General features: G+C 44.3%; 1 protein-coding gene across 3 annotated transcripts in view; it reads right to left on the reverse strand.

The window, feature by feature from the left end:
* PLOD2 (procollagen-lysine,2-oxoglutarate 5-dioxygenase 2) overlaps positions 1 to 21,258 on the reverse strand; it is a 289,789-nt gene that overhangs the window by 113,844 nt on the left and 154,687 nt on the right. For all 3 annotated transcript variants that reach the window (XM_070405928.1, XM_070405927.1, XM_070405926.1), the window contains exon 4: positions 13,000 to 13,163. In XM_070405928.1, coding sequence (XP_070262029.1) covers positions 13,000 to 13,163 — 164 coding nt within the window. The remainder of the gene's footprint in view (positions 1 to 12,999; positions 13,164 to 21,258) is intronic.

Here is a 21,258-nt window from a genome sequence, read left to right on the forward strand (position 1 = left end):
GACTAAAAAAACAAATAAATAAAAAAGCCCTGTGAACCCAAGAGCTGGTTCTTTGAAAGGATAAACAATATTGATGAACCATTACCCACCAAAGAGAGAGGACCCAAATAAATAAAATCAGAAATAAAAGTGGAGAAGTAACCACTGTCACTGTGGAAATACAAAGGATTGTAAGAAAATACTAAGAACAACTATATGCCAACAAGCTGGACAATGTGGATTAAATGGAAAAATTCATAAAAAAAATGCAATCTTCCAAAACTGAATGAGAAAGAATCAGAAAACCTAAATAGGCCAATAACAACTAATGAAATAGAAGCAGTAATAAAAAAAACTCCCAGCAAACAAAAGCCCACAACCAGATGGCTTTACAGGGGAGTTTTAGCAAACATTCAAACACCTATATTCCTCAAACTATTCCAAAAAACACAGGAGGAAGGAACACTTCCAAGCTCTTTTTATGAGGCTAGCATTATCCTAATTCCAAAACCATGTAAAGACACTACAAAGAAAATTACAGGCCAATATCCCTGATGCACATAGATCCTAAAGTCCTCAACAAAATAATAACAAATCAGATCCAGCAATATATTAAAATGATCATATACCATGACCAAATGGGATTTATTCCATTCCAGGGATTCAAGGCTGGTATAACATTCACAAATCAATAAACAAATACATCACATAAACAAACTGAAAGACAAAAATCACATGAGCATATCTATAGATGTAGAGAAAGCATTTGACAAAATCCAACATACATTTTTGATAAAAACTCTCAGCAATGTGGGGATAGAGGGAGCATATCTGAACATGATAAAGGCTTATATGACAAATCTGCAGCCAACATCATACTCAATGGGCAAAAACTAAAATCATATTCCCTAAGAACAGGAACAAGACAGGGATGTCCGCTTTCACCACCCTTATTCAAAATAATATTGGAAGTCCTAGCCATATCGATCTGACAAGAAGAAGAAATAAAAGGCATCCAAATGGGAAAGTAGGAAGTAAAATTCTCATTATTTGCAGATGACATGATCTTTTACATTGAAAACTGCCAGGAGCTGGTCCATCCTTGCTGCTTGACACAATCGCTGCAGGAAAGAAACATCTGCACAGCATATGTTTCAATGGACCTGGCATATATAGCATACTGTTCTTAATATGTTTGCTCCCTTTAGCGCCATGTGTTTTAACCAAGGTCACCTCTCCAAGAAAGGTTGTTTCCCCAGGTGGGGATCTTTCCCTGAGGTTAGGGAGGGGATAAAACCCCTTAATTAAGTGCCAGGCGGGTAGTTAAGCTACATAATCTTTACTCCCTGGAATGGAGATAAGAAACGCCCTAACCTTTGTAATAGAAATTGACAGGATTAAAATCGGCTGGTATAAATACGGATGTAACAAGACAATAATCATCAGCTCCTCATCAGATCCTCATCAGATCCTCATCAGATCCTAACCAGAACCTAGCCAGAGAACATGGCAAAAGATCCTGGACAGAACCTGGCTACAGAACTTCACTGGAGAACCTAGACAGAACATGGCAAAAGAACCTGGATAGAACCTGGCTAAAGAACCTGATGACTGAACCTGGCTGGAGAACCTGGAGAACCCTGGCTGGAGAACCTAGCAAGAGAACATGGCTACAGAACATGGCAGGAGACCCTAACAAGAGAACCCAACTATGCTGATCAACTGAATGCAGCCTCCGTGTCCTTTATTCTTCTCCGACTCCGTCCACACCTTTGGGGACCCCTGGACCCGCTGGGATTGGACCTCAGCAGAAAACCCTAAAGAGTCCACCAAAAAACTACTAAATTTAATAACTGAATTTGGCAATTAGCAGGATACAAAATGAATACCCAAAAATTGATGGCCTTTTTTATACACCAATAATGAATTTTCAGAAAGAAAAACTAAACAAACAATCCTATTTACCAATGCAACAAAAAATTAAGATCCTTAGGAATAAACTTAACTAAGGAGGTAAAAGACTTGTATTCGGAAAATGACAGTAACTTGTAAAAAAGATAGATGAAGACATAAATAAGGGGGAAAATATTCTGTGTTTATGAATTGGAAGAATCAACATCATAAAACGTCCATACTACCTAAGACAATCTAAAGATTCAATGCAATTCTCATTGAAATACCAACAGCATATTTCACAGAACTAGAAAAATACTCCAAAAATTTATATGGAATCAAAAAATACCCCAAATAGGTTTAGCAATTCTGAGAAAGCAGAACAAAGTTGGAGGAAACACAATACCAGATATCAAGTTATACTACAAAGTCACCATAATCAAAACAGCCTGGTAGTGGCACAAAAACAGGCATAGAAATCAATGGAACAGAACAGAGAGCCCAGAAATTGATCCAAGCCATTTAACTAAATTAATTTTTGACAAAGGAGGCAAGAGCATACAATTGAGTCAAGACATTCTCTTCAATAAATGGTGTTGGGAATATTGGGCAGATACATGCAAAAAAAAAAAAAATGAAAATAGGCCACCAACTTACACCATACACAATAATAAACTCCAAATGGATAAGAGAATTAAATGTAAGTCATGGAACCATAAAAATCCTAGAAGAAACCATAGGCAGCAAAATCTCAAACACCTCTCATAGCATTATATTTGCAGATAAATCTAGGGCAAAAAAACTAAGGAGAAAAATAAACAAATGGGAATACATCAAGATAAAAAGCTTCTGCACAGCAAAAGAAACTATCAACAAAACAAAAAGGGAGCCCACTGTATGGGAATACATATTTGGCAACGATACATTGATAAAGGATTAACATCTAAAATATAGAAGGCACTCATACAACTTAACAAAAAGAAGACAAACAATCCAATTAAAAAATGGGCAAAGTACCTAACTAGACACTTCCCCAAAGTGGACATACAGATGGCCAAGAGACATATGAAAACATGCTCAAAGTCACTGATCATCAGAGAGATGCAAATTAAAATGATAGTGAGGTATCTCACACTTGTCAGAATGACTACTACCAACCAATTATCTAATGACAAGTGCTGGTGGAGAAAAGGGAATCCTAGTACACTACTGGTGGGAATGCAGACTGGTGTAGCCATTATTGAAAACAGTATGGTGTTTCCTCAAAAAATTAAATATGGAATTGCCATTTGACCCCATTTCTAGGAATATATCCTATGAAACCCAAAACACCAATCAGAAATAATGAATGCACCTTTATGTTCATAGTAGCACCATTTACAACAGTTCATATCTGAAAACAGCGAAAGTGCCCATCAGTAGATGAGTGGATAAAAAAACTGTGGTACATTTATACCATGGAGTACTATACAGAAGTAAAAAAGAAGAATCTCTTACCCTTTGAGACAGCATGGAGAGGCCTAGAGAGTATCATGCTAAGTGAAATACGTCAGTCATAGAAAGAGAAGTATTGCAGGATCTCACTCATGTGGAATCTAATTAACAAAATAAACTGATGACTGGAGTAGATCCAGTGACATGGAAGCATGGAACAGAGTTGTGAAATTTCTGAGGAAAGATGGGGGTAAGTGGGTGGGTGGGAGGTAACCAACCAAAGACCTTGTATGCATATATGCATAATCCATGGATGCAGTTAGTAGGGTAGTAAGTGCCTGCGGGGGGGTGGGTAGTGCTGGAGGGTGTTGATGGAGGGGGGAAGGGGACATATGTAATACTTTTAACAATAACGATTAAAAAATGAAGAAAAAAAACACTGAACAATACAATTTTTAATCCTGTGATCAATCTTCTCTGATGAAAAATACATGCAAGCAGACCATGACATTTTACTGTTTTTCAAAAAATATGTTCCCTTATTTTTTGTATAAGTCCCAAACATCCTAAAAAAATGACAAGTAATTACAGTTGACCCTTTAACATGGGTTTGAACTACCTGAGTCCACTTAGATACGGATTCTTTTCAATAAATATACAGTTGGCCCTCTATATCCCTGGATTTCCTATATGTATATTCAACCAGTTGTGGATAGAAAATAGTAATTTTGATCCAAGGATGAGAATCAACATATGTGGAAGGCCAACTATATGCACTGTTTTACACCATTTTATATAAGACTTGAGAATCCATGGATTTTGCTAATTGGAACCAATTTCCCTCAGACACTAAGTGACTACTGAAGTTTTTGGGGAGTCAAAAGTTATGTGTGAATTTTTGACTATGGGAGGATCAGTGCACTTAACCCCGTGCTGTCCAATGGTCAAATGTGCATCTATTTTCATAGTTATGTGATATATATTTTATACTAGAGGCCCAATGCACAAAAATTTGTGCACTCAGGAGGGTCCCTCAGCCCAGCCTGTGCCCTCTCACAGTCTGGGACCCCTCGGGGAATGACCATATGCTGGCTTAGGCCTGCTCCCTGGAAGATTGGGCCTAAGCTGGCAGTCAGACATCCCTCTGGCAGCTTAGGAGCCCTCGGGAGATGTCCACTAGCCAGCGGGGAGCAGGCCTAGCTGCAATCGGACATCCTTAGCACTGCTGTGGCAGGAAAGGCTCCCACCACCACCACTGTACTGGCAGCTGTCAGCCTGGCTTGTGGCTGAGCAGAGCTCCCGCTATGGGAGCACACTGACCACCAGGGGGAAGCTCCTGCATTGAGCGTCTGCCCCCTGGTGGTCAGTGTGTGTCATAGTGACCAGTGATTCCCAGTCTTTCTGCTGTTAGGGTCAATTTGCATATTACCCTTTTATTATATAGGATAGAGGCCTGGTGCATGGGTGGGAGCCGGCTGGTTTGCCCTGAATGGTGTCCTGGATCAGGGTGGGGGTCCCGCTGGGGTGCCTGGCCAGCCTGGGTGAGGGGCTGATGGCTGTTTGCAGGCTGGCCAAACCCCCCAGCGGGGACCCTCACCCCATGAGGGTGTGGCCAGCCTGGGTGAGGAGCTGATGGTTGTTTGCACGCTGGCCAAAGCCCCCAGCCACCCAAGTTCCCAGTGGAGGTTGGCTGGAAGCAGGTATCTGGGATTTATTTAGCTTCTATAATTGAAAATTTGTTGCCTTTTGTGGAGGCCACAGCTGGCTAGGGCCGGCGGGAAGCTTGGCTTCCTCCATCGCCAGGGCAACCAAGTCTCCTGCTTGCTCCAGCTCCGTGGCTGCCGGTGGCCGGCCGCCATCTTGGTTGGGTTAATTTGCATATAGTCGCTCTGATTGGCTGGTGGGCATGGCTTGGGCATAGCAAAGGTATGGTCAATTAGCATCTTTGTCTTTTATTAGTGTAGATGATTTATATTTTTCTATTAAACATATTTCAAACAAATAAAATTTCTCATATTCTGAAATTTTCCTTATATGGAAACATGTTCACTCTCAATGATAGAGATTTTTTAAATTTAACGATATACTTAGAAACTAAACTCATGTCCCTTAAATAACTCTCAATATATTATTCATGGCTCTGGCTACCTCCATTGGTTGCATATTGTCCCCTGCACCAAAAGGTTGTTGGTTCAATTCCTGGTCAGAGCACATGGCCACAATCTCAGCTAGAGGGCTTTTAGTAGGCAGCCAATTGATATCAGTATTTCTCTTTATTTCTCTCCCTCTCCCTTCTTCTCTCTCTGAAAATCAATAAAACTATTTTTAAAAAATATTTTATTCATGAAATTACATAAACTTTTATTGAGCGTATTTAGATTTTCTACCATCTCTTTAAGTATTTTATTACAAAACTAGAGGCCCGGTGTATGAATTTGTGCATGGGTAGAGTCCCTCGGCCTGGCAGCCAATCAGGGCCATTTGGGGGGCTGTCCAGTTGGGATAGGGACTGTGGGAGGTTGGCAGCTGGGAGGAGGGACCATGGGAGGTTAGCTGGCTGAGGGGAGGGACCACGGGAGGGTGGCCAGCTGGGAGGAGGGACTGCAGAAGGTTGGCCAGCCATGGGAGGTTGGCTGTGGGAGAGCACTGACCATCAGAGGGCAGCTCCTGCATTGAGCATCTGCCCCTTGGTGGTCAGTGAGAGTCAGCAACTGGTTGACTGGTTGTTCGGTAATTCAGTCTGAACAGTTGCTTAGGGTTTTATATATATAGAAGCATGAGCATTATGTTTTGATGCCCTTGTATGATCTCTTTCCCACTTAAGAAATACTTTTCCTTAGTGAAACCTGCTCCCAGAGGCACTCACATGGTAGGTGTCTTTTTGCTATGTCTACAATACTGTGCATCTGTCTGAAATTTAATTCCTGAGTAGCAATATCATGACCTAGATTTTACATATTTCATTATGCATGTTATGTTTGGGGAAAAATCATAAATACAAAATAAAACATCGCAGAATTCTACAACAAAATGTTTTTTAAACTATATAGAACTTAACAATAATTTAAAAGATTAGTCTTATTGAAGGCCTGACAGTTTTGAGGCAGAAGCAGCACCAATCTATAATTCTAGTGTTCAGACAAGAAGTCAAGAGTGAAAAGCCTCCTGAGGGAGAGGCTTTGCCAGAGCATGTACTAGAACTCTAAGGGAAGCTGCTAAGACAATGAGGATGGAGTGACCAATAACAAAAATCCTAGGTTCTGACTTGAATATGGGAGTAAAATCCAAAGGTGGTAGTTAGATAGATTAGGAGAAAATACAATGGTCAAGAGATCCCCAAAACTATGAACTAAGGTTGTATTAAGATTGAAGAGAAAAGGCGGGCTAAAAGTTGGAAGTAAAAACTGGAATATAAGGTTTTGGATATGTTATATTTATATGGGCTAACAAAATTCTCAGGTACAACTATGAGTTATGGCTCAAGGTTGAGCATCAACCTATGAACCAGGAGGTCATGGTTAAATTCCTGGTCAAAGGGCATGCTCAGGTTGTCGGCTTGATCCCCAATAGGGGGCATGCAGGGGGCAGCTGATCAGTGATTCTCTCTCATCATTGATGTTTCTATATCTCTCTCCCTCTCCCTTCCTCTGTGAAATAAGTAAAAAAAATATTTTTAAGTGCAGATGAAAAGAGCTGAAACTGAGGCATCTCAGAGAATGTTAACTACTTGCTAAAGGTTTCATTCCATAACTGGCTGAGGAAAGCCTAGAATTCAGACATGCTGCTACTTAAAGGAGCACGTATGAGAACCAAGATGGCGGCATAGATAAACACCTGAACTTGCTGCCGCGTACAACCACATTTAAACTACAACTAAAAGACAAAACAAGTATCATCCAGAACCATGGGAAGGCTGGCTGAGTGGAAATTCTACAACTAGAAGGAAAGAGAAAAGCGCATTGAGTCCGGCAGGAGGTAGAAGTATAGAGGTACGGAGGTGTACGTGAAAGGGGCTGCTAGCTGGGTACGCTGTTGTCTTTTTCAATTGGGAGGGAGATACAAGCTCCCAACTGCTCTGAACTCCAGCTATAGGCAAAAATTTGGGGACCCAGACTGATACGGAGAGAAACTGTACTGTCTGGCATTGGGGTGGAATGTGAGGGCAGCTTCCTTGCAGAAGTGCTTGCAGTGTTCATTGTTCCTGCATGGGGCATGAGACACAGACCCCAGGACCTCTCAGAGGCAAAGCAGACTGGCAGCCATTGTGGTTTTCCCCGCCCTAGTGGTTCCCTGAAACCCTGCCCCACCCAATTTACATCCCCACCCAAGCTGTGCATGGAGGCTTTTGCATACTAATGGCCTGACCTATCTCTGCCTAAAAACCTGTCAAACTGTATCTGGGTCAGAGAATCCCAGAGATTTCAAAAGAAGGCCTAAGGCTCATCAGCAGCCTGCATTACTTCACAGTGGCACCTCATCTGGGCACCTCCAAACCCCAAACAAAGAGGAGGAATCTGTAGATCTCTCTGTAGCTTCTGCTGGGTGGCCTCAGGCAGTGGTTGACTTTGTACCTCCTTGGAGATCCAAGAGCCAGTCTACCCAGTGGTCAGAGGGAGACCATCCATATTACAACTCTTCACATCCATAAGAGACACACTCAAGGGGCAGACTCAGTGAGTGCCAAAGCCCCACTGAAGCAAGTCCTGCTCCATAAGGCTGTCTCTAGCACAGAAGTTCTCCCATTGTAGACACAACTGGTCCTTACAGCCAATTGACCTGGAGGTCAATTCCTCCCAATGATACCAATAGCAATCAAGGCTTAACTACAAGATCGTGCACACAACCCACAAAGGGGTGCACCAAGAGTGTCAACCTCAGGTAATTAGGGAGGCTGAGCCACTGGGCCCTATAGGACACTTAGCACACAAAGCCACTCTATCAACACAGGGAAGCAGCTAAAATGCAGAGACAAAGAAACAGATCATAAATGAAAGAAATGGAGGAAAGCAAACTACTGGATATAGAGTTCAAAACCATGGTTATAAGGTTACTCAAGAATCTTCTAGAAATCTCTGAGAAATATAGTGAGACCCTCAAGGATATGAAAAAGGACCGATTAGAAATAAACTATACACTGACTGAAATAAAGAATAATATACAGAGATCCAACAGCAGACTAGGGGATCCCAAGAATCAAGTCAATTATTTGAAATATGAAGAAGCAAAAAACACCCAACCAGAAAAGCAAAATGAAAAAAGAATACAAAAACATGAAGATAGTGCAAAGAGCCTCTGAGACAACTTCAATGTACCAACATCTTCTGAGGGTGCCAGAAGAAGAGAGAGAGCAAGGTATTGAAAACTTATTTGAAAAAATAATGACAGAAAACTTCCCCTACCTGGTGAAAGAAATAGACTTACAAGTCCAGGAAGCGCAGAGAACCCCAATCAAGAGGAATCCAAAGAGGACCACACCAAGACACATCATAATTAAAATGCCAAGGGCAAAAGACAAAGAAAGAATCTTAAAAGCAGCAAGAGGAAAACAGTTAGTTACATACAAGGGAGTACCCATATGACTGTCAGCTGATTTCTCAACAGAAACCATGCAGGCCAGAAGGGAGTGGCAAGAAATATTCAAAGTGATGAATAGCAAGAACCTACAACCAAGATTACTCTACCCAGCAAAACTATCATTCAGAATTGAAGGTCAGATAAAGAGCTTCACAGATAAGAAAAAGCTAAAGCAGTTCGTCACCACCAAACGAGTAGTATATGAAATGCTGAAGGGTATTCTTTTTTTTTTAAATATATTTTATTGATTTTTTACAGAGAGGAAGGGAAAGAGATAGTTAGAAACATCGATGAGAGAGAAACATCGATCAGCTGCCTCCTGCACATCTCCCACTGGGGATGTGCCCGCAACCCAGGTACATGCCCTTGACCGGAATCGAATCTGGGACCTTTCAGTCCACAGGCCAACGCTCTATCCACTGAGCCAAACCAGTTTCAGCAGAAGGGTATTCTTTAAGAAGAGGAAGAAAAAGAAAAAGGTAAAGATAAAAATTATGAACAACAAAGTGACAACAAATACATATCTATCAACAAGTGAATCTAAAAATCAAGTGAATAAAAAATCTGATGAACAGAATAAACTGGTGAATAGAATAGAAACAGGGGCATAGAAAGGGAGTGGACTGACAATTCTCAGGGGGAAGGGAGTGTGGGGGGTGAGGGAAGAACTGGACAAAAATCTTACACCTATGGATGAGAACAGTAGGGGGGGGGTAAGGGCAAGGGGGGTGGGAACCGGGTGGAGGGGAGCTATGGAGGGGAAAAGAGGAACAACTGTAATAATCTGAACAATAAAGATTTATTAAAAAATAAATAAAAATAAAAATGGATTTTCAGAAAAAAAAGGAGAATATATTTTAACTAGCGTAAATAGCTATATGTAAATCACTGAAAAACATCTGTTCTCCCAATGCAGCTTGCATGTCCCCCCATCCTGTTTCAGTATACCTTGTGGGTAGATGTTTACATTAATCTCAGTCTCAAAAATCTCTTTGAGTCAGAATAATGTCCAATGTCAAATTTTACTTTCTTCTTTTGAAAAGAAGGGAGAAATGTGATAATTTGTTCCATTAATCCATGGTGGCAAAGCTAATGCAACATTTGAAGTATATCAGACACTGTAAGTTGAATCTCTTTGACTAGTGAATTTCAAGATCAATTACTCATTTATTCTGATATATGTAAAACATAGATAAAATTAAGCAATGCTTATTTTTTAAAGCTCCTGATTGTAGCTTATACTTTTTTGTAAGTTAGAGAATTTACTAAATGCGTTGTCCTATAGCCAGAAAATTCTCAATGACACTATAACCTGCAGACCTGGATCTACATTGCTTTTCTTTTAACATTGAATGTCATTCAATGAAGTCACTTAAATTGGGGGAACAAAGGTTTTCTCACTTATAATTTGGAAATAATAACACACTGTCTAATGTTGCTAGGGGCATCATCCTATCTACTAAAAGAGAAACATGGTAAGTAGCCGTACCTCAGCTACCCTTCCCATTGGCTAATCAGGGCGATATACAAATTAACTGCCAGCCAAGATGGCGGCCGGCAGCCAGGCAGCTTGAAGCGAACATGAGGCTTGCTTGCTTCAGTGACGGAGAAAGCCAACGTTCCCTGCCTGCTGCTGCCGGCCTCTGAGCTTGCAGTTTGAAACACTGTTACAAATATAGAAGCTAAACAAAACCCCAGAAACCTGCTTTCAGCCAGCCGGGATCTCAGAGCTGGGGTTGAAACAGTGTTTCGATTATAGAACCCAAACAAACCAGATACCTGCTTTCAGAAGCCGAGGTCTCAGAGCTGGAGCCAAGCCTCAGAGCTAAAGCTGGCCCAGAATTAAAAAAAAGAAAAAAAGGAGCAGTTGGGAGCTTCAGTCACCCGCCAGCCTGAAAACAGCCCTCAGCCCCTCACTCAGACTGGCCAGGCACCCCAGTGGGGACCCCCACCCTGAAGGGGGGTGTGACCAGCTGCAAACAGCCATCAGCCCCTCACCCAGGTTGGCCAGGCACCCAAGCGGGACCCCCACCCTGATCCAGTACACTCTTCAGGGCAAACCAGCCAGCCCCCACCCATGCACCAGGCCTCTATCCTATATAGTAGAAGGGTAATATGCCTCTCAGCACCGGGATCAGCGGAGCCACGAGCCTCCCAGCACTGGGATCAGTGAAGTCGCAAGGCCTCCTAGCCCCTGGAGCAGCGTGACAGGGGGAAGCGCCCAAACCCCCTGATTGCCCTGCGGCTCTGTGTGTGACAGGGGGTGGGGCCACAACCCCCCTATCCGCCCTGCTCTGTTTGTGACAGGGGAAGGCGCCCCAACCCCCTGATCAGCCCTGCTCTGTGCCTGATAGGGGGGAGCTCCCTAACCCCCTGATCGCCCTGTGGCTCTGTGTATAACAGGGTGCGGCACCCCAACCCCCTGATTGGCCCTGCTCTGTGTGTGACAGGGTGTGGTGCCCCAACCGGCCCCCACCCCACACGGGCCCTGCTCTGTGTGTGATGGGGTAGAGCCATAACCTCCCCATCGGCCCTGCCCTGGGTGTGACACTGGCGGCGCCCCAACCCCCTGATCAGCCCTGCTCTGTGGGTGATAGAGGGCGGTGCCCCAACCCCCCCCCCCCCATGGGCCCTACTCTGTGTGTGATGGGGTAGAGCCATAAGCTCCCCATCGGCCCTGCCCTGAGTGTGACAGGGTGCGGCGCCCCTACCCCCTGATCCGCCCTGCTCTGTGTGTGATAGGGGGCGGTGCCCCAACTCCCCTATCTGCCCTACTCTGTGCATGACAGGGGGGAGCTCCCCAACCCCCTGATCGGCCCTGCTCTGTGAGTGACAGGGGGGAGCTCCCCAAACCCCTGATCGACCCTGCTCTGTGCGTGACAGGGTACAGAGCCCCAACCCCCCTCATGGGCCCTGCTCTGTGCGTGACAGGCGGTGGCGCCGCAATCTCCCCATCGACCATGCCTTGAGTGTGACAGGGGGCGGTGCCCCAACCCCCCAATTGGCCCTACCCTGAGAGTGACTGAGGGTGGCATCGCAACCTCCCGATCCGCCCTGCTCTGTGCATGACAGGGGGCGGCGCCCCAATTCCCCAATCAGCCCTGCTCTGAGCCCGACCAGGGGCTGTACCTAGGGATTGGGCCTGCCCTCTGCCACCCAGGAGCAGGCCTAAGCCAGCAGGTCGTTATCTCCCGAGGGGTCCCAGACTGCGAGAGGGCACAGGCCGGGCTGAGGGACACCCCCTCCCCCCGAGTGCACAAATTTTTGTGCACCGGGCCTCTAGTCTATAATAATAAAAGCATAATATGCTAATTAGACCAGATGTCCTTCCAGAGGACCTTCCAGACAAAGCCGGGGCTGTGAGGGAAGCATGGGTCCTGGGTGTCTACTGGTGGCCAGAAGGAAGCCCGGGTCCAGGTGCCTGCTGGCGGCTTGAGGGAAGCCCGGGTCCTGGGTTCTGGAGGGAAGCTGGTGTCAGCAGCTGGGGGAAGGAAGTCCTTCTCTTGCACGAATTCCATGCATCGGGCCTCTAGTCTTCTATTATATAAAAGCCCAGCGACTGTTAAGGTGGAACAACCAGAATGACTGGTCACTATGACATGCACTGACCACCAGGGGGCAGACACTTGAGGCAGGAACTGCCCCCTGGTGGTCAGTTTGCTCCCAGAGTGGGAACACTGCTCAGCCAGAAGCCAGGCTCAAGGCTGGCAAGTGTAGCGGTGGTGGCAGGAGCCTCTCCCACCTCTGCGGCAGTGCTAATGAGCAGCAAGCCAAGCAGTTAGAAGTGAGCAGGCAGGCGGTTAGGAGCGTGGGGTCTTGGATTGAAAGAGACCACAGGCCAGGCTGAGGTATTCCCCCCGCCACACACACACACACACACACACACACACACACACGAATTTTGTGCATTGGGCCTAAAGTATGATATAATATATATAGGAAAATGCTTTGTCAGCTAAAAATGTACTGTGGATTATAAACTGATGTAATTTTTCCATAGTAATAAGATAATGGTTATTTAAAACTATGTCTATAGTTATACATGTAAAAAAGGTTGTTTCATAATTATTTATAATTACTATAATTTACATTACACTTTTCTGCCAGAATCTTACCCACCTCCGGAATTCAGGTAGCGTTTCCCAATGTGTACAACAGGATACTTGTCTGCTAGTCTCTTATCTGGCCACAGAATTCCATCTGCTGCAAAGACCACTTTGTGGTTTGACTTTTGAAACTTTTTTAGAACTTCTTCTGGACTGCCAGCAAATATGACATCAAAGCTGTTTAGTGAAGGGAAAACATTTTAAAATATATTAAAAAATACATAAACCAAGAAACAGTCTCTAATAAAGGTCAGAATTTAGACTACAACAAAAGATTAACACCAACTATTTAGAGAGTACATCAAACAATTTTCCCTCAACTTAAAGTATATGTATAGTATTAAATTACTAGTGTTTACATTACTTTTGAAATTGAGGTCCATATAAAAGACAAATTTTGTAGTAATTAGTCTTACTATTTTTTCATTAATCACTTATTCAACTAAATCAAAATTTTAAAAGTATTGAAATGTTAAAATGTCAGTAGCTTGCTATCTAATAATATAGACACAATCATTGACAGAACTTTCCATTGTAACTACCTAATGTTTCAATTTAATTTGTACCCATCCATTATAATTTCTGAAGATTTCATTGCCTTGAAAAAAATTCAACCAACTACTAAGTGTCATAAATATTTATATATTAAACTTATATTTTAATCACAACTAAGCCTGAAATCCTAAAATAGTGTATAGATACGCACATCTTTTTAAACCTCAATAAATTTGAAAAACAATATAAAAGTTGATACTTTTATTTAATATCTATAGTTTCACTGATTTTATACAGATTTTATCCCTCACAGCCTATTTACAGAATCACAATGAAGTAACAAAATATGAAATATGAAAGCCTAATATATTCTCACTCTGTAATAAGTTCTCTATTCTTGCTACAACCAAAACTTCTTTTGCATTTTCCTTTTTTACATCAGAGTACCTCAAGGCCAAAGATTTCCAAAGATGAAAACTTAATGACTTAACATCCCAGGTAACAAACAATAAAGCAAACTGATGCTCTTTAATTCAGCACCACCTCTTCATCAAGTCAATAGTCCAGAGCAGCCGTGGGCAAACTACAGCCCGTGGGCCGGATGCGGCCCGTTTGAAATGAATAAAACTAAAAAAAAAAAAAAGACCGTACCCTTTTATGTAATGATGTTTACTTTGAATTTATATTAGTTCACACAAACACTCCATCCATGCTTTTGTTCCGGCCCTCCCGTCCAGTTTAAGAACCTATTGTGGCCCTCGAGTCAAAAAGTTTGCCCACCCCTGGTCCAGAGGCACTGCTGTGAAATCTAAATGGAGGAGGAAAGAGGCTGCTCCACAGCCTCTTCCAGCTAGACTTGCTCTCAAGGAGCTTGTTAATATGCTAGGATAGTAATAATGCATCAAGAAATATTTAGTAACTTTGTGAAAATTTAAATTCTTTGTTGTTTAAAGAATGACACATGGGATTGCATTGAATCTATAGATGGCTTTGGGTAGTATGGAGAGTTTAACAATGTTGATTCTACCAATCCATGAACACAGTATGTACTTCCATTTGTTTAGATCTTCCTCTATCTCTTTTTTCAACAGGATATAGATTTTCAAACTATATCCTGTAGTTTTCTGAGTATAAGTTTTTTACGTACTTAGTTAAGTTTATTCCTATGTATCTTAATTTATTTGTTGCTATGGTAAATGGGATTGATTTTTTAGTTTCTCTTTCTGTGAGTTCACTGTTGGTATATAAAAAAGCCATAGATTTCTGGGTGTTAATTTTGTATCTTGCTATATTGCCGAATTCATTTATTAAGTCTAGTAGTTTTTTGATGGGAGTCTTTAGGGGTTTGTATGTAAAATTTCTTGTTATCTGTGAATAAGGACAGTTTTACTTCTTCTTTTCCAATTTGGATGCCTTTTATTTCTTCTTCTTGTCTAATTGCTATGGCTAGCACTTCCAATACTATGTCAAACAGGAGTGGTGAAAGTGGGCATCCCTGTCTTGTTCTTAGGGGAAATGGATTTAGTTTTTTTCCCATTGAGTATGATGTTGCTTGTAGGTTTGTCATATAAGGCTTTCATTATGGAGGTATGATCTCTCTATTCCCACTTTGCTGAGAGATTATAACAAGAAAGGGTGTTGGATTTTGTCAAATACTTTTTATGCATCAATTGATATGCTCATGAGATTTTTGTCTCAATTTGTTTATGTAATGTATCATGTTTATTGATTTGCAAATATTGTACCAGCCTTGTATTCCTGGAATAAATCCCACTTGGTCATAGTGTATGACTTATCTAATGTAATGCTGGATCTATTTTGCTATAATTTTGTTGAGGATTTTAGCATCTATGTTCATCAGGGATATTGGCCTATAATTCTCTTTCATTGTAGTGTCTTTAACTGGTTTTGGGATTAGGATAATGCTGGAAGAGCTTGGGAGTGTGCCTTCCTCTTGAATTTTTTTGAATAGTCTGAGAAGGATTGGTTTTAGTTCTTCTTTGAATGTTTCGTAAAACTCCCCTGTGAAGCCATCCAGACCAGAGGTTTTACTGCTGGAAGTTTTTTGATTACTGCTTCAATTTCATTGGCAGTTATCAGCCTATTCAGGTTTTTTTATTCTTCCTGATTGAGTTTAGAATATTGTATTTTTCTAGGAATACATCTATTTCGTCTAGGTTGTTCAGTTTGTTGGAGGAGAGTTGTTCATGGTATTATATTACAACCCTTTGTATTTCTGTGGGGTCAGTTGCTATTTCACCTCTTTCATTTCTGATTTTCTTTATTTGGGTCCTCTTTTGGTTTCTTGGTGAGCCTGGCTAGAGGTTCATCAATCTTGTTTATCCTTTAAAGAAACACCTCTTGGAGAACCAAGATGGCGGCGTAGGGAGCGGACCTGTGTGTGCTGCTCTCTCACAGCATCATCGAAACTATCAACTATGAAGTAAACAACCGCCACTCAGAACCATGGGGAAGTTGGCCCAGTGGGAGATCTACAACTGGAGGAAAAGAAAGAAGCGCAGTGAGACTGAGTGGGAGCTACAGAGGCACCAAAACCAGAGGTACGCAGTCACACGCCACGCGGGCTGCAAATGGATTCTCGGTTTTTTACGAACCCTCGAATCCTCTGGGCTTGCTCGGGGCGGGTCTCTGAGGCCCCAGATCCCACAGGGAGAGGCGGCCACGGCCTCGCAGTGGTCGGAGAGTGAGGGAAGCTCTGACACGCGGCTGCTCGCCGGCACTGAGGGACAAGAAGTCCTGGTGTCCCGGGGAGGCGAGGGGCGCGGAGACGGCGCCATCACTATTTCCTCCAAGCTGGCGACTCCCTGTGACCCCGCCCTACCCTCAGGGCTGTGCCAGAGGCACAAGAGGGAGTGACTGTGCTTTTACAAACTCTCAAATCCACTGAGCTGGTTCGGGCGGGTCTCTGAGGCCCCAGGCCCCAAGGCGAGAGACGGCACGGCCTTCCAGCGGTCAGAAAGCCAGGGAGGCTCTGGCGCTCGGCTGCTCGCCGGCACTGGGGGACGCAAAGTCCTGGTGTCCTGGATAGGCAAGGGGCCGCTGAGTCTCCGCCCCGGCGACTCCCTGTGACCCCGCCCTACGCAATTTACATTCCCATCTGGGCTGGGCCAGACTCACAAGTAGAAACGCCTCTGCTTCTGCAAACTTTCAAATCCACTGAGCGGGTTCAGGCGGGATCATGAGGCACCAGACCCTACGGGGAGAGGCAGCACGGCCTTGCAGCCATCAGAAAGCGAGGGAGACTCTGTTGCACATCTGCTCGCCGGCACTGGGGGACACAAAGCCCTGGCAGAGATTCAAGGGGCCGCGGAGACTCAGCCAGTGCAATTTGCTCCGCCATGGCGACTCCCTGAGTCTCAGCACTAATCAATTTACATCCCCACCCAAGCTGTGCCAGGTGCACAAAAAGACCCACCTGCGCTTTTGCAGCCTATCCCAACAAATTGCAGACTTCAACTGCTCGCAGCCATGGGAGACACACTCAAGAAGCAGACCCAGGAGAACCAGGATGTCGGCATAAGGAAGAGAACTGTGCGTGCTACCTCACACAACAACATCGAAACTACCAAATATCAAACACCTATCATATAGAACCATGGGAAAGTTGGCCCAGTGGAAGCTCTACAACTGGAAGGAGAGAAAGAACATTGAGACTGAGTAGGATGTGACACCAAGTACAGAGCCCAACCCAACAAACTGCAGATTTCAACTCCTCGCATAGAAAGAAGCGCATTGAGACTGAGTAGGATGTGCAGAGGCACCAAGTACAGAGCCCATCCCAGCAGGCTGCAGATTTCAGCTCCTTGCATCTGGGAGAACGCAATCGGGGGGCAGAGTCGGGTCCGGGGCCGGCCAGGGCTGGGCCTGACTCGGCCGGCACTGTGGAACTGCTATACCAGCAAGCGCACAAACATGCCCACTGGTCCCAGTCTCTTGTGGGGCGCTGGGGGACAGCAGACAGACAGTCTGTGCACTTGGTGGAGGGCAGGAGTGCTGGATGTTCAACCACCAGGAACGCCTGGAGATTTTGTCTGGTGGGGAGCCGCCAGCAGGGGACAGAGAGCCAAACTTCCTGTTTCCCTGGTAAGGCTGGGATGGCCCCGATGAGGTCGGGATGGCCCCGATGAGGTCGGGATGGCCCCGGTGAGGTTGAAACGGTCCCGGTGTGGTAGGGACGACCCCGGTCAGGTCGAAACGGCCCCGGTGTGGTAGGGACAACCCCGGTCAGGTTGAATCGGCCCCGGTGTGGTAGGGACAACTCCGGTGAGGTTGGAATGGCCCCCGTGAGGTAGGGACGACCCCGGTGAGGTTGAAACGGCCCCCGTGAGGTAGGGACGACCCCGGTCAGGTCGAAACGGCCCCGGTGTGGTAGGGACGACCCCGGTCAGGTTGAAACAGCCCCGGTGTGGTAGGGACAACCCCGGTGAGGTTTAAACGGCCCCCGTGAGGTAGGGACGACCCCGGTGAGGTTGAAACGGCCCCCGTGAGGTAGGGACGACCCTGGTCAGGTCGAAACAGCCCCGGTGTGGTAGGGACAACCCCGGTCAGGTTGAAACGGCCCCCGTGAGGTAGGGACGACCCCGGTGAGGTTGAAACAGCCCCGGTGTGGTAGGGACAACCCCGGTGAGGTTGAATCGGCCCTGGTGAAGTCGGGACGGCCCCGGTGAGGTTGAAACGGCCCCCGTGAGGTAGGAACGACCCCGGTGAGGTTGAAACAGCCCCCGTGAGGTAGGGACGACCCCGGTCTGTAGGGACAACCCCGGTCAGGTCAAAACGGCCCCAGTGTGGTAGGGACAACCCCGGTCATGTTGAAACGGCCCCGGTGTTGTAGGGACGACCCCGGTGAGGTTGAAACGGCCCCTGTGAGGTAGGGACGACCCCGGTGAGATTGAAACGGCCCCCGTGAGGTAGGGACGGCCCCGGTGAGGTTGAAACGGCCCTGGTGAGGCTCAGACGGCCCTGGTGAGGTTGAGACTACTTCAGTAAGGTTGGGACAAATAAAGGGGACCAGTATGGACTGATGTACAGGGGTAGATACAGAAGCAGAGCAACATTGAACAGAATGTTAAACTACAGTGGGAAGCCTGGGGAGGGTTGGGGGGGGGATTAAGAGACCAACTGAAGGACTTATATGCATGCATATAAGATTAACCAATGGACACAAGACACGGGGCGGGGGGGGGGGGCGGGGGGGTAGGGTCGGGGGGAATGTCAAGGGGGGGAAAAAAGGAGACATATGTAATACTCTTTGTAATACTTTAAGAAATAAAAATTATTAAAATAAAAAAAAAAAAGAAACACCTCTTGGTTTTACTGATATTATATATATACATAAATATATATATACACACACACATATATATTATATACATCATATATATATATATATATATATATATATGTAGTTATTGGTCTCTATGTCATGTATTTCCACTCTGATCTTTATTATTTCCTTCCATCTGCTTACTCTGGGCTTTTCTTGTGGCTCTGTTTCTAATTCTGTAAGTTGTAGTGTTAGATATATATTACCTTTTTTTTTTTTTTGAGGTAGGCCTGTAGAACTATGAACTTCCCTCTCAGGATTGCTTGCACTGTGTCCCATAGATTTTGGATTGTTATGTTTTCTTTGTCTTTTGTTACCAGGATGCTTTTATTTCTTCTTTGATCTCTTTGATAACCCAATCATTGTTTAATAGCATGCTATTTAGCCTCCAAGTGCTCGACTGTTTTCATTGTAGTTGCTTTCTAATTTTATGCTATTGTGATATGACAAGATGGTTGATATGACTTCTATCTTCTTGAATGTGAAGAGACTTTGCCTTTCTCCCAATATGTGGTCTATCTTTGAAAATGTCCCATGTGCACTTGAGAATAATGTATATTCTGGGGAGATCCAAGATGGTAGCCAACAGGATGATTTTGAGGGAAATAGTGTGAGTGAGAGAGCAAATGGGGAGTGTATGAACATGTGGGGTGTGTGACTGAGGGACAATTATATTCCACAGGATTGTTGTGGACTGGCAGACCATGCTCCCCTAACCGGGAAGCCTCTACTACTGCTGAAATTTCTCCCAGGGTGGCAGGCTCTGACAGAAAGACCACATAATCTTGAAGGGGAGAGCAGCTGTGATTGGGAGCCCAACCTCACCTTCACCAAGGGATACCATGGACACCACCCGGGATCCTACAGCCACAACAGCCCAGGACCAGCTGCCTCGGCTCTAAACACCAAGACTCCTGCCTCCCTAGCTATGGGCTCATAAGAAATTTGTCCAGGGGGAGAGAAAATGGCAGCTGAATAGGCAGACAGGTCCTATACCTTCTCAAGGAGCAGATAGGAGAAACAGCTGAATTGAATAACATCCACACTGAATTGGTGGATTAAACACAGCTGTGAATGTGGTAGAGCGTGAGCCACATAATCAGACACCCTCAAAAGAGCAAAAATGTAGAGACAAAGAAACAGCCGCAATACAAATGAAAAGGAGGAATCACCAGAAAAGGAAGTAAACAAATGGAGGGAAACAATTTGTCAGAGAAAGAATTCAGAGGAATGGTCATATTGACACTGAAAAGGATGGAAGACAAATTCAACAACATGTGTAAGAACCAAGAGGGAAAGAAGAACCATGAAGAAAGGAAGAATGACAAAGTTTCAAAAAGAACACAATAGAAAGCATCAACAGTAGACTAGGAATAGTTTAGGACCACATCAGTGAGCTAGAATACAAGGTAGGAAACAATCCCCAAGCAGAGCAGCAACTGGAAAAAAAAACAAAAACTTAAAACACAGGAGTAGAGACTAAGGGAGCCTTGGGACAACACTAAATGAAACAACATCCGCATAATAAGGGTGCCAGAAGAAGAGGAAACAGCAAGGAATAGAAAACCTGTTTGAAGAAATAATTACAGAAAACTTGATATTGGGAAGAAAAAACTCACACAGGTCCAAGAAGCTCACAGAGTCCCAAACAAGATGAACCCAAAAAGGCTGACACCACGACACATTATAATTAAACTAGAGGCCCGATGCACAAAATTCATGAAAGAATAGGGTTCCTTCCCCTGACTGTCAGTACCGGATTCCCTCCAGCCGCTGGCAGACACCAGGGACCCAGGCTTCCTTCCAGCCGCCAATAGGTACCCGTAACCCAGGCTTCCTCATAGCCCCAGCTTAGTCCAGCAAGTCATCCAAAAGTACATGTGGAAGGATGTCCAGTCTAATTAGCATATTATGCTTTTATTATTATAGATTAGCAAACACCAATGATAAAGTAAAAATGTTAAGGCTGTTAAAGAGAGACAGAACGTTACCTATAAGGTATCTCCCATCAGACTATCAATGGATTTCTTAACAAAAACACATCAGGACAGAAGGGAATGGAATGAAATATACAAAGTAATGCAAAGCAAGGGACTGAATCCAAGAATACTATACCCAGAAAGACTATCATTCAAAATTGAAGGTGAAATCAGGAGCTTCACTGAAAAAAGGGCTAAAGGAGTTTATTACAACCAAACCACCAATGAAAGAAATGCTAGAGGGACTGCTGTGAAAAGAATAGAAAAGGAAGAAGAAACAGAGGCATAAAGAATAAAAATGGTAACAAACAAGTACCAGTCAATAATAACTTTAAATGTAAATGGATTACATGCCCTGATCAAAAGACATAGGATAGCTGAATGGATAAGAAAACATGACCCATATATCTGCTGTCTACAGGAGACCCACCTCAGAACAAAGGACTCACACACT

Source organism: Myotis yumanensis, unplaced genomic scaffold, assembly GCF_028538775.1.
Source record: "Myotis yumanensis isolate MYYU_CA2020_CCGP unplaced genomic scaffold, mMyoYum1.0.hap1 SCAF_2, whole genome shotgun sequence".
Lineage (NCBI taxonomy): Eukaryota > Metazoa > Chordata > Mammalia > Chiroptera > Vespertilionidae > Myotis > Myotis yumanensis.